Here is a 14,680-nt window from a genome sequence, read left to right on the forward strand (position 1 = left end):
ACCACCTTGTTTCTTGTAAACTACTATACCTACAGATCAAAATACCTCACTATATACGGTAAGTCCTAGAATAAATTCTTATGGACGTTTTCAACATAAACTAATGAAAAATGCCTTCAGAGATAATTATATTTAATTTGGCTTAAACATACATAATGCTTTCATGTAACAAAGCATATTTTAATTTATTCATATATAATTTTATAGTTTTCAAGTCAAAATTTTCCCTTTTATCGTCCCACTGATTTTTCTCCCTACTCTAATTTTTAACGTTTTTGGTGTGCCATCACATTCCTCGAAGGAAAAGTTAGATACAAGGTTACCATACATAGTTAATTGGTTTGTTTTCTGGGGGCTTTGTATATTTACATTACTTGCTATTCTTACAGGCTCCCCTCTTCTGGTCCTCCTACAGCTGAAAGATAAGATTTCATGGAGTTGAACTATGGTCCAGGAAACAGAACTAGCTGGCCTGCCCTGAGTTACTGCAATACAAAGAGAGAAAAGCCTGGGCCTATAATTAACAAATGCTCTGGTTCTCCATCTTAGAACTGCATCTGTGGGATGCTGCCACTGCACTGTACACCTTAGGTCTTCCCCCTAGTACCTATAAACACAATAGAGGAGATAGAACAATGTGCAGTTTCTAGAAACTCCTTATTGAATTAAGGATATCTGAAATTAATTAGTTAAAAATAATTGACAGTGAAATAGAAACAACCTATATAATTATTGAACATCAAGTTTAATTTGTGTTTCCTCTTTTTCATCTGTTCCTCACCTCTGCCTTCCCCTTCCCTCACTCCTTTAACGTCACTCCTTACAACTTGCTTACCTCTTTGTTCCTCTTCTTTCTACATCTTTCCATCCCTCTCTTGCTTCCACACACTCTCTATCAAATATCTGTTCTCTTCTTCTGGGAATTCTGTTATGTAATTTATATATTGGTTTCCTTTCCCACATGCTCTTAATAAATTATGTAAGTTTAATTTCCTGCATTCTTTATTATACCACCAGTCTCTTATATTTGTGTGTGTGTGTGTGTGTGTGTGTGTGTGTGTGTGTGTGTGTATGATTTTTAGAGTCATTCATTAATGTCTGTACTTTTCTGTATGTATGTATTTGTACCAAAATATGTACTTAGTGACCACAGAATTAAAAAAAAAAGTTATTGAATGCTCCAGAATTAGAGCTATGGACAGCCTAAAGCCATCATGTGGGCCCTGAGAACCAAAACCAGGTCCTCAGAAAGAGCAATGGCAGTTTTTAACCCCTGAGCTATTTATCTCATATCCTTATTTAGATTAGCCATTTCACTCACTTTTTTTTTCTGTGATAGACAACTGCATTTACTTTTGTTTTAATCTCGGTAATTTTTAATACCTACCAATACATTTTTATTTCCTTCTTTTTTATTTCATGATCCAATTATTGTTCATAAACGGAACACAATGTCAAAGTTCTTTGAGACGTGGGTTTACCATGACTGTTCAGGGTAGCTACAGCTCTGAGTCCATAGACATATCCTTAGAGCAGTGATACCACCCAAGTTTGGCATTCTCTTATGTTAGGAAAAACACATAAAGTGTTTGGAACAGTGTTTGACACAGTCTGTGCTTAACACACACTAGTTAATATCTAACAAGACAGTTCTCAGTAGGGTGTCTGCTCCAAAATTGTTACCTTTTATATAGGGTTGTTGTGGCAGTACATCAAGGGATACTCTTGATTGCAATAACTGTTCCCTCCATCTGTTATATAAGCAGATGTGACAGTTATATGCTGATCAATTTTTCCTTCATTCCTGCTTGTTTTACATAATATGTTTTTCATAAAAAATCTGTACTTATTTCTTCTTGTGATTTTTTTTTAGTAACTCTATACAGCAAAAATAATTCCAGTAGTTGTCGTATAAAATGAATTGTGTTACATCACAGTCATAAATTGTTATTAATCTTTTAAATATAGTTTACTGGCACATATAAAATTGTGTATAGATTGAGCATAATACAGTGAGTGTGTTTGAATATGTCTTGTATGTATGTGTGTGTATGTGTATACATGTATATACAAATATATACCTTAACTTTGATAGGCTTTCCTTTTATTTGTACTCTTAATTTTCAATCCATTTGTAGCAAACTTTCCTATTTGTGTAAACTAATTTTATTATAGTTCAATAAAAGATTTTACCTCAGACTTGTTCCATTTTTCCCTATGAGAAAGCTACATGAAATCTTCCTGCTTTTTCTCAATAGAATACCAAACAAGCTGACCTTCATTTTCTCTGTGTTCCTTTGCTATATTGACGTTCTTTTTTGCTTTCTGATGTGCTTCTAGATGGGGAGAAGGAGAATTTTTCATTTAAATTGACATTGATATTTGAATGTATTCATTCTCTTTATAACTTGTGTTTGCCATCTTAATCAAGTTCTTCAAAGACACTTTCCTAGTTTTAGCTCTTTATGGTACTATATATCTTGGTAATATTTCATTTTTACTTTCTTGATTCACAGAGCCATTTGGTTTTAGAAAATAGTTTCTTGGTTTAATACTTAGAGATGAAAAATTGATTTTCTCATATACCATGTTAATAATGTACTGTGTACATATACACACAAGAAATTAATTAATATTTTTTCATGTATTTATCGTCTCATGAGGATGGAAAATATCATATAAAAATAGGGGAATCCCTGTGTTTCTAAATAGAATTGGCAAATGAGCATTTGTCTAAATATAAAGTGCCTCAATAGAGATTCCTCAGAGCATTGATCTTGTTTGATATGAAATAGCACTGTTTGAAAAACTTATCTATGTTTATTTTAAGTACAAATTAGGATTAATTCCTACTGTTGCTATAATTTAGATCAGTGGTCATGACCCCCTTAAGGGTAGCATATAAGATATCTTACATATCAGATATTTCCATTTTGATTTAAAACAGTAGCAAAATTACAATTATGAAGTAACAACAAAATAATTTTATGGTTGTGGGTCACCAAAATATTAGGAACTCTGTTAAAGTGTCACAGCATTAGGAAGGTTGAGAACCACGGATAGCATAAAAAAATTTTGAGAAATAATTTTTATCAATAAAATTGTCTAGTGACATTTTCATTTATTACATAGAGATTGCTAATACTATTTATATGAGATCTAAGTATATTTTGTAAAGTAGGAAAAAGACAGTAATGTATTTTGTAAGAATTAGAGATGCAAATTCTTCTGTTTGTAATTGTAAAATGTGTTAATGAAGTTCTTGTTTCTGCTTAGTTTGTATTCTCTCTGAGGATTAAAAAATATGAATGAAAATTAGTAATTCCACAGAATGTCTAGATGGAATTATGAAAGAAAAAGAAAACAGACAAAATGGGTTTTAATATGGATCAGCATTAAAACTGCAATAGTGTACTGGGTTTGTGAAGATGTGGGTAGTAATCACTGTATTCGTCTGTGAAGGGAATGTCTGTGTTTGGTGGAAGTGTGTTACAACTGTAGCTAATTGCAAAAGTTGTATGTAAAAAAAGTGTTAGACCATGATTCTCTAAGTGTATTATTTCAGGAAGTAAGCATGCTTTGGGGAATAATCTTTATTCTGTAAGTTTCTTATTTAAATAATATTACATTTATTTTTTTATCCTAAAGTGACAGACAGGATGCAGTGCTTGGCAGACATACATTATTGGTTTTAAAGAAGAGTTTTTAAATAATTATTTGCCCCCAACTCTTTACCATAAAACTTTATCATAACTTTTTCAAAAATGCAACAGGTAAGGAAAGCATCAGCATTTTCAAACCTTCCATGGACTATAGTCATGTTAAGTTTTCTAGGTATACATAGATATAATTCAGGTAGGTAGGTAATCTTCAAACACTTCAAAGATGTACAGAATATGGCATTTTAAGTGTTTTAAAAACTTAGACTTTCTGGACAGTGAGACATGTCTGCTCCTGGCAGCACCTCTGAAACTGCAGGTGAGTCACTCCAGTTAAATGTTTTCCTTTATCAGAGTTGCCATGGCCATGGTGTCTCTTCACAGCAATAGAAACCCTAGCCAAGGAAATAGTCTTGATTGTTTTGGTTAAAGATTATGAAGAAATAATATATTAAGAACAGTCAGAGTGTAATATTATAGTGAAGAGGTAAGAACATTTTTGACCTCTGGTTATTGAGTTTATTTTCCACCAACAATCTCAGGTAATAAAATAGTATATGAAAGGTCAACTTTGGCTACTTTTATTTTAGTTGAGTGATCTTGTGTCAAGAAAAGATTAAAACTACTGTGGTGGTGTGAATGAAAATGGTCCCCATAAATTCATAGGTAGTAGCATTATTAGAGGTGTGACCTTGTTGGAGTAGGTGTGTCCTGGTTGGAGGAAGTGTGTCACTAGGGATTGGGCCTGAAGGTTTCAGAAGCTCAATACAGACTTTCCCTTCCTGCTGCCTGTGGATCCAAAATGTTGAAAACTCAGCTACCTCTACAGTATCCTGCTTTGCCTGCATGCTACTATGCCTCCTACAATGATGATAAAAGACTAAACATTTGAACTATAGGCCAGCTCCAATAAAATGGCCATGGTCATGATGTCTATTTTAAACAATAGATACCTTACTGAGATAACCACTGTCCCCATTTTTTTCTGCCTTCCTAGATAAACTGAATCCCTTGTATCTTTAAGTTCTTTCTACTGAGACATTCTATTCAAGTAGCCTGGTGTTTCTTATAAAAACCTAGGTCAATATCTTTATGAGATGAAATTTAAGTATAAAACACATTGAAAGGAAAAATTTGAGGAATTGTCTACATATAATAATATAAGAATAAGGGCTCCCATGGCAAGTCAGCAAAGCCCTGGTACATTCAGTTGAGGCAGGACCAAACCCATCCTCCCTGCATCAAGGTTGAGCAAAGGCATCTCACTAGTGTCGGGTGGGGGAGGCTTAAGGGGAGTTGGAGGAGGGATGAGAGGGGGATCTGCAGTTGGTGCATAAAATGAATAAAAAATCCTAAATAAAAAAGAATGAATGGAATAAATTAAAAAAAATAAGTAACCTGTTTTCCAAACATTAAGTAATTATTTACTAAATGTCATTGAATTGGGTATTTTTTAGGTGCTATACATTTAAATTTTCTTAGAAAAAATGAAAGAAATCTAAAAAGTATATTCTTTAAATCTATAACTTTTTTTTTCTTTTTTTTTAGAATATTCCTGTGAGTCATCACAGAGTAGATATAATTCAACGATAAAATATTCTTCTCTGTAAATCATGTACAAAAATATCATAAAATCTTTATACAGTTTCATATGAAGCTGCTTTGGTCAAAAGTCCCTTGTATTAATATATAAATCGCCAGGTTTAATTATATTGTAGGCTTTGCGATATTAAAGGATTTAGAGGCCATTCAGTAAGATCTTTTTATTGTTGGAATGCAAATTTGGATATAGTTATATAAGTCAAATAAGTATGACTAAGACAAATGGATTTTTATTCCCCTCTAAAATAACAGTATCAACACAAATAATTCAAACATATTATCATAAAAGAAATAGGGCTTTGTGCTTAACTAGTGTCTTCATATCAACTTTCACCTACAAGTATGATGTATGCTTTTTAATCAAGGAAGAAGGGAAAAGAGAGATGATACTTACCTGTCTGTTCTTAAGGGACTGATTTAAACTGTAATGCATGTATTCAGTTTGTGTGTATTACTTACATTTGATCAGAATTTATTAAGTTTCACTCTTAAAGGCAAAGGGAGGCTATATGCCTGATGCAGACCATGCCTAGGCAAAATTCATATAGTTGTTTTGGCAATGGGAGACAAGGGACAATTCATCATTTGGGTTTATTAAGTCCCTTTGGAGAGGAAAAAATGATCAGCATTCTCAGGGAATAATTTTTCCACCTATAGATATCCATGGTAGAGGAATAAGATATGGAAGAGATAATATAAGTAATATACAGCCTAAAACAATTTTCAAAGAATGCTAAGAATTTTTGCATGGTTTTTACAATTTCATTACTTGGCCCCAAAACAACTATAGGTAACCTCTTGCTTAAGACATATTACAAGAAGATGTGCCCAAAATTTGTTAGTGTATATTTATATTGGGATATGCTTACATAACAAAGGGAACTTTCATTATTTAATAATATTATTGATTAAGAATTTCCATGCTACTCTGTATAGCATAACCATGTAAAAAATCAGTGGAGAAATGGAGCACTTATGCTATACACTGTGTTGTAGATGTTGCTAAGGAAAAGCACTATGCAACTATGAAGTTACAAGTGGAGATATTTATCTTTTTTTATTTGATAGAACTCAAAACAAAAATTATTATTATTCAAACTTGAACACATAGAGCATCTGATGTGAAAATAGAAATGAATGAGGCTGTCACATCAAGATAAACAAGTGTCATATTCAATAATAAAATTATAATTTTAAAGATGAGAAATTTGGAAGTCTTGTTTCTTTTACTATGAAACTGACATCTTCCTGTAATGTAAAATCCAGTAATAATAGTAAAAATTCAGATGCTTTACTATAGTCTCATGACAATGATTTGGAGATATTTGTAGCAAAGTGAGCAAATGTTTTCCAAATAACTAATGTATAGTTTTCTTTGTGTGGGTATAAAATCAATTTAAAGTACAAGATGGACAAAATGTTTTGTCTAGTTGATATAAAAAGGCTAATGATATCATTTAGATTTCATATTATATTACTAGCTATTGAATTTTAGTGTTTAATCAAAAATATTATTACCAACCATCTGGAAAGACTATCACAATGCTCACTGCTGCAAATAAAGGTCTATTGATTGATACAAGTACAGTTTAGAATACTTGCATAAATAACTGCTCTGAAAACTCAGTTATATCAAACAAATCATAACCTAAATGCAGAAAAATAAGTCAAACTTAAGTGATATCCATAACAAAAATATTGTGCTTACTATTGCTCTTTCCAGTGATTTTAGTAAAGATGTCTAAATATCTCTCAACTTTAAATTTTACTATATTGCAATTTATACATGTACATATGTAAAATTATTTTTCATGGATGTGTCCATATGTAAACCTCTTTACATATTCAAATCTCAAAATGCCATTAGTCTACTCAATAATTTCTGAGAGTACCAAAGTGTCCCTACACCAAAATTGTTCAGATCTATTATTTAGATTGAGAATAAATACCTGCCTCTTTGGAACATTCCAATGGACACTGATAGCCTCTGCAGCCACATTAACATACGTAGTTTATTTCGGCATTCTCACACTTTGATTAATTTCTCCCATTCTAGACACTGTAAATTCTTCCCATTTAATTTGTGAGCTACTGGTATTTTTTATTCCTCTTAGTCCATAATAACAGTACAATTTTGAATTGTACATGAATCCAGTGTGTATTGCTTAGATTTTATTGTCAACTCGACAGTACCTAGAGTCACTAGGGAGGATAGAAGCTTAATTGAAGAAATTGATCAGCTTGTAATATGACTACATCTGCGAGGAACTGTCTTGATTCATTTTTTTGTGGCAGTGTTTATCCAACTGTGGGCAGCACAAACCCTAGGCATGTGGGAGTGGGCTGCAGAAGAAAGCTAAAAGAGAGCAAAACAGAGAAAGAAAAAGCAAATAAAGAAGCATTTATCCACAGTTCCTGCCTCCAGTTTATCCTTGAGTTCCTGGCTTGACCTTCCTCTATGATGGTAAGTGAAGCAATCCTTTTCAATCCTTTTCTTTCCATGTTGCTTTGGTCAGATCAACAGAAAGCAAACTGAATCAGGAAGTTAAAGGCAGAAAGAATAAAGTTGAATGACTTATTGAAAATACTTCAATTCTGTAGTTTGGCATAAAATCAAAGGAGTGCTTGAGCAATTTTGTTTTCATATATTTGAATTTTGGCCATCCCTAGCAATAGTATGTTGAAAACATATATATATATATACATTTAAACACATCTGCAAATATGTAATGCAACTGTATTATAGCAGTTATCAATTTCTCTTTCAAACATCTCTTAAAACAATCCCAGAGATTTACAGTCTCATTTTGTACACCACTAATGCACTGGAGTGCACATTTTCTGATTGGCATTTTATAGTTTTTCCATTGTAATAGAAAAATAGAAATAAAACTCCCCCTGTTGTAGTTGTTTGTAGCTGTTGATGGAGGGGGGGGGATCCAAATTCAAAGCAGTATTTCAATTGTCTAGAAGTCTGCACTGCCCTCTGAATGTGCTTTAGGACATATACAACCCAACAACACTAATCCAAGAAAATTTGGAGGTGACCTTACCCTTTACATTATAAATTTTAGAAAATAAAGCTTTATCTATACTGTGATGAATTATGTTCCATCACAAATATCTATTCTGTTCCAAATTCTTAGTACATATTCAGTTTTCAGCTTCTCTTATTTGCCTTATAAATTTGGCATTCATAAAGCATATATGTATTTTCAACTTATGTTTTAATTAAAATTTACTTTGAATTCTTATATAGATTACTATACCATATGAAGATAGTTTTGTTTCACTAATCACCCCATTCATGTATCTGAAAATGTACATAGACATTTACCATGGCATCATGTTCAGATTACTGATTTGTTTATACTGAATACTGCCATTCCACTAGTTCAAATACTCCTTATGTTTCCAATATATGTAAATGCATATGTATGTTTGTGTTTATTCAACCCTGATTACCATAAACTGTATGTTAAAATCAAAATTATTATAACCAAACTTAGCAATTAGTTTCCAAGTCCTTTTCATTTTGTTATATTTCCTTTTTAGAATTAAATATTCAGTGTCAGCTTTTTAAAAATTGATCTTAATCCACATGCAAAAATGATAAAATTGATTATAGTTAAATAATTCTTTCTTTGACCATAATTCCTTATTAAATTACATTAATAGATTGTATACAGATATATTAAAATGTATATCAAAAGAATTAAATTACCTTACATAAAAAATAACAACTGACACAAGGAAAGTTTTTGATGTGAACACTTTGTATTAAAAAATTAGAGGTTCTTAATCAGTATATTTTCTCCCTACAGTCACACCTTTAAAACAGGAAACTACCCAAAAAGAAAATAAAGTAAGTAATGAAGAAAGAAACAGAAAAGAAAAATAGAATGAAACAATGGAATGAGAAGAAGAAAAAAGCTAAGCAAACGAGAGAGTGACAAAATCTGTGCAGGATAATGGAAGTGCATTCAGAAAATACAAAAGTGTAAACACACACAAATTCAGTGCCACTTCACACAGACAGGTCTTTATAATTACACAATAGAAATCAACACCTTTTAGTAAAATATGAAGTGAGAGGTAATGTCATTCGTGAGAAGTAAAATTAAAAATATCATACATGGCCTGGTGGTGGTGGCGCAACACCTTTAATCCCAGCACCTTGAGGCAGAGACAAATGGATCTTGAGCATTTGAGGCCAACTGGGTCTATCAAGCTAGTTCCAAGTCAGCCACGGCAGTTACACTGAGAAACCTTGTCTCAAAAAAAAACAAATACTAATCATCATCATCATCACCATCATCATTGTTACCATCATCTCCATCAGGAACACACATAAAGAGTTTCAGGAGATTGTAGAGAATGTTACAAATAGAATTACCTTGTTACTCAGAAATGCCTACTGTAATATGTTCTCAAAATGGTTGAAAACACATGCCACAACAACAGTAAATAAGTACAAAGAAGTTTATAGATGCATCAGTCAAAATTTTCAGTGGAAAAGCAGCAATGTCCACCAAATGATGAATGGCTAGAAAAATAGGCATATATGTAATACACAATGACCACATATTATTTAATTCCCTTTATACAAAAGCTCTGAATGGGCAATACTATGGGGACAAATAGTATATTTTACAAGTTTGTAGCCTATAGCTTACAAGTACACATAGCCTATAGGCAGATGGGGATTATACATGGTAAATGCCCACTGATATATTTCATATATAATAAAAAGTATTATTCAATTCAGATGGCATATATTTCTTCATATTTGAAATGTAACACAAAGCTATGGAAAATGCCATTGTGTTCTCTTTAAATCAAATTTTTAATAGAGGTTTAATCTAAAGGGTACATTGTAAGACATTCTAAGATATCTATACTATAGACTTCTCTCATTAACTATGTAAGCATCAGTTCAAAACTTTAACATATTCATACCAGAAATATTGCTAAAATATATATTTTTGTGTTGTATATTTTCTTTATGGTGTATGTTTAACCAGACTTCAAATAAAAAGTATAAGAATTTTATTCCAGCAATCTGTCAGAATTTCTTAAATTAGAAACTTCTAAATCACTTTTTCCAAATAAGCTCAACAACCAATACTTATGTATTTCAATTTTTATATTAAACATTAGAACTCTATGGATTTAATATCATGGACTAGCATATGATTATATGTATGAATTTCCAAGTACTTGCAATAGGACATAAACCTTTAATTGTTTTATTATAAGATTACATAAGGCCGGGCGGTGGTGGCGCACGCCTTTAATCCCAGCACTCGGGAGGCAGAGGCAGGCGGATCTCTGTGAGTTCGAGGCCAGCCTGGGCTACCAAGTGAGTCCCAGGAAAGGGGCAAAGCTACACAGAGAAACCCTGTCTCGAAAAACAAAATAAATAAATAAATAAATAAATAAATAAATAAATAAATAAGATTACATATGAAGAAATTTCTGTTTGCATCTTTTGCCTACTTCAGGTGCTCCCAGTTTAACTGTGGGCATTTGCCTTTTATTGCGTTTACCTAAATAGGATTATAAACTGACTACCATAAAAAAAAAAGTAGATGAATCCTTGATTACAGCAACAGAAAAAAGAAAACAAAAGAAGTATCCACGTACATGTTCCCTATTGTATTATTTTCAGAAACCACAGGAATGCATTATTTTGAGAGGAGAGAATCTACTCTGTTAGGAAACCCAGCGCTGTGCACTGTGCACCACCACACCTGCACTCAGAACTGTGCTGTGAGATCAGAAGCACAGCTGCCATGCTGCCCCCGTCTTACCTCTGTCTCGGCAGGCTGATGAGGGGCTGTTTGTGGCACCGTTTGCTAAGGCTAAAGAGCTTGTGTACAATTCTTTGTGCCTTCAGGAAAAGCTGCTTCATGCTGTTTTCCAGTTGTTCATAGCGGCGCTGGAAATTAGAATCCATCGTCCACAAGTGCATTATGGTTGATGTGTTGAGGAAATAATTCATGGGTAGTCTTTTCATGAAGAACTTGAATTCATCTGAAAAATGAGAAAATTCAACATTTTAATCATAAGATGATTATTTTTCCCTGCAGCCAAAACAAATCCTACATGGTCAAAAATACTACAAGTTTAATAGTTGTGACTAACAAACTAATAAAAAATGAGCTTTGGGAAGGTTTAAGATGTTATTTTTTGAACTTCTTAAGATAGATGTTTCATGAAAGTGTATAAAAATAACTCAGATGAGAACAATAGTTTAGCCAGAAAATTTAAATTTAATTTGTTTTCTGTATTCTGCCTTTGCTGTTATTTGAACAAAATTTTTATAATATCTGATTTATATTTGACTTTCATATTTGGTATTAGTGTAAATAATTCTATGTGTTTATTAAAAAAAACTTTCCTATATATTCATTAAATCACTAGAGAAACATTTAAAAGATTCATTACTGTGTCTTCTTAAAAGAACATTTTAAGTAGACGATTTTAATATTCAGCTATGCTCTTCTCTCCCACTGTTTCTATTCATTTCTCATGACATACCATTTTAAAATGTGTGCATAAAAGAAAAAAAGTCAATTAGAATATTTAAAGCTCCTCCACTGGCTATTACCTTTCTACCAACTAATATCATACTTGATATTCCTTTCATATCAAGTAAATAATCAACCTTCAAGAAAAATAGCAGTGGATGTTATATGATGGCCAGGGAGATGGCACAGCAGGTAAGAATACTGCAGCAAAAGCACGAAAACCTGAGTTTAAATGCACAGAACCCATGCAAAAAAGCCAGTCATGGCCATGCGTGCACACATAACCCTGGCACTGGGGAGAGTGAGGCAGATACAGTAGGTTGGCTGAGGATTGTTGGCTGCCAACCTAACTCCAGGTTCAGTAGCAGACACCATTTCTATTTAATATGACGGAGAGTAAAAACACAGAGCACCAGACGTTGTCCTCTAGTCTCTGCATGTATGTATATGTACTCATGATCATATACCACACATAATATTTCAAATACACACACACACACACACACACACACACACACACACACACACACAACGTTCATGTTACAGGAAAACAAATGATATAGAGGATCTGTTTATTATGTAAACAAACAAAATAGATGACATAGTATTCAAAGGGAGAAACAAGCAAATTGCCCTTTAGCAGACACTCAAACACACACCATGATATACATATATATTATTCAGCCATAATAAATAAGCCAGTCATATTCTTTTGCATAGATTAAATTATATAACATTACTATCTTACTGTTCCAAATAGTTAAACTCCATAGACCTCAAACATTATAGAATATTATCATTGCTCTTGGTACCCTTCAGAATTTAAGTTTAAGCCCTTTTTTCTGAAGACATCACTTCCTTGAGTCTAAAATATGATAAATGAACATGAGTAGTGACCTTGAACCATCATCTCCACTGACTAACTTTTATACTGCTGGAAGGTACTATGGACACTATTTGAGAAAAAAGTAATTTTTTTTGTTTTATTAATTGAAAATAGATTTTCTTATACATTTTCATCACACTTATTTTTTCCCAAACTCCTTCCCACAACCATTCTTATCAAAATTTTACCCTTTTGTGAATCCTGTGAGTAAAAATGACAAACTTCCTAACAACATTTGCCTGCTAGTGCCATATAAGCATGGATATTATGGAAACAAGCAATCATCTACCTATGTGTAAGGACCACTATAGGAGGAAGAATTCTTATCTGGCACTGCAAAACTGGCCAAGAATGGTGGCTAGATAATTATATACCCTACAGGAGAACCTACTAGTATTATCATGCTGAATAGACCAGGTATTAACATGATTTATTAACTCTGTGGTATACATGGATCAATGGATCTCATCTCTACAGAGACGTTTCCTGCAGTGGATGACAACTAACATAGAATCTTAACATTTAGACAACAAACAGAGAAGTGATTCTGGCATGCTTCATGTGTATGTCACCCTTCCTCTTTCAAGGCTCAAGGATCTTCATGGAAAAGGGAGAAGACAGGCAGTATGAACCAGAGGTTGCATATATATTCAGCTGTATTGTGGTCACAACAGGGCAGTTGTACATTTGAACTCATACATATGAAAACATGGGTATAATCTGTACAAGCTCAAGCCAGAAGCCAGCAAAATACCTCCTGATGAGCTATTGGCATTTGTTCTGCCAGGAGAGGAAGTGACATTTTTCTATAATGGTACATAACCACATTCCAGGGCAGGCCCAATATTCAAGGGTAACTGGGCAAAAGAAAACTGTTGGAACTGAGAAAGATAGAAATAGAACACAAGTTGAGTGACTAGTTATGTTGAGATGTTTCTGGGAGGAGTTTGGTGAAAATGATCAAAATACATTTTGTGAATATCTCAATGAATTAATAAAAATAAATGAAAAATTTATTCAGGTCACAAATTTTATACAAGTTGTAGGATAGGTCTTGTTTAACTGAGCCTAGCTACTTAAACATCATATCTATTGGATATTCAGCATATAGATTGTTACTTGAAAAAGAAGAAAGAATAAAACAAAGGAAAGATCTTTTCAATAGCATAAATATAATTGGAGGAAACTTTGTAGTATATTTGCATTAGATATGTTTCAAATCATCATTTTAAATAAGCAGAATATAAATAACAAATTAATATCAAAGTTTTGATTCTACAATATTTTGCAATTGGTTTGCTTCCATATGTCTCTTTTGAGAAATATCCTCTTTTAAATAAAGAATTGATGCATGGAAATTGGAACGCACTCCTTGGATATTCACAGAGCAGATGCCGCTCCTTTGAAAACTAATCATTCATTTCATAGTCATCTTTGACTCTTCTGATAAGACTTTATTGTGTTGTGGGCATGAATATATAATTGCATTGATTGTCATCACAGTATGGGTTAAAGTTCTAAATCAGGAAAATTGACTGAGGTTAAAGAAAATTAAAAGGTAGAAATTATTTATCTTATTGGAGTGTTTGTAAGAGTGTGTATCTGCTGAAAATCATCAGTGCATGATCTCTGTGAAATAGTTTTTAACATGACACATGAATAATTAGTTCATTATGAAGTCATTAGGAGCCACCATTGACAGTCACCCACAACAGTTATTGAACACCTGTTGTGAATAGAACATACAGATGTTTCAATCTATGACAGCAAGTGTAAGTAAACCTTGCATCTCATTTTAACAATGACTAATTAATGATATGTATTATTTTCAAATGCTATAACAGCATCTTAAATTTTTTATAGCTATTTTACCAAGAACTCGGTAGATTTCCTGGAAATGTCATCATAAATATTTTATTTTATTTTGACATTTATTTAAATTAATATTTATAGATTACAGAAATTATAGTTGAATGGAACCCAGGAATTATTACATAAAT

At 32.6% G+C, this 14,680-nt stretch overlaps 1 protein-coding gene across 3 annotated transcripts in view; it reads right to left on the reverse strand.

The window, feature by feature from the left end:
- Brinp3 (BMP/retinoic acid inducible neural specific 3) overlaps positions 1-14,680 on the reverse strand; it is a 372,112-nt gene that overhangs the window by 43,168 nt on the left and 314,264 nt on the right. For all 3 annotated transcript variants that reach the window (XM_028874720.2, XM_028874721.2, XM_028874722.2), the window contains exon 7: positions 11,075-11,297. In XM_028874720.2, the coding sequence (XP_028730553.1) occupies positions 11,075-11,297 (223 nt within the window). The remainder of the gene's footprint in view (positions 1-11,074; positions 11,298-14,680) is intronic.

The sequence above is a fragment of the Peromyscus leucopus genome, chromosome 15, assembly GCF_004664715.2.
Source record: "Peromyscus leucopus breed LL Stock chromosome 15, UCI_PerLeu_2.1, whole genome shotgun sequence".
Lineage (NCBI taxonomy): Eukaryota > Metazoa > Chordata > Mammalia > Rodentia > Cricetidae > Peromyscus > Peromyscus leucopus.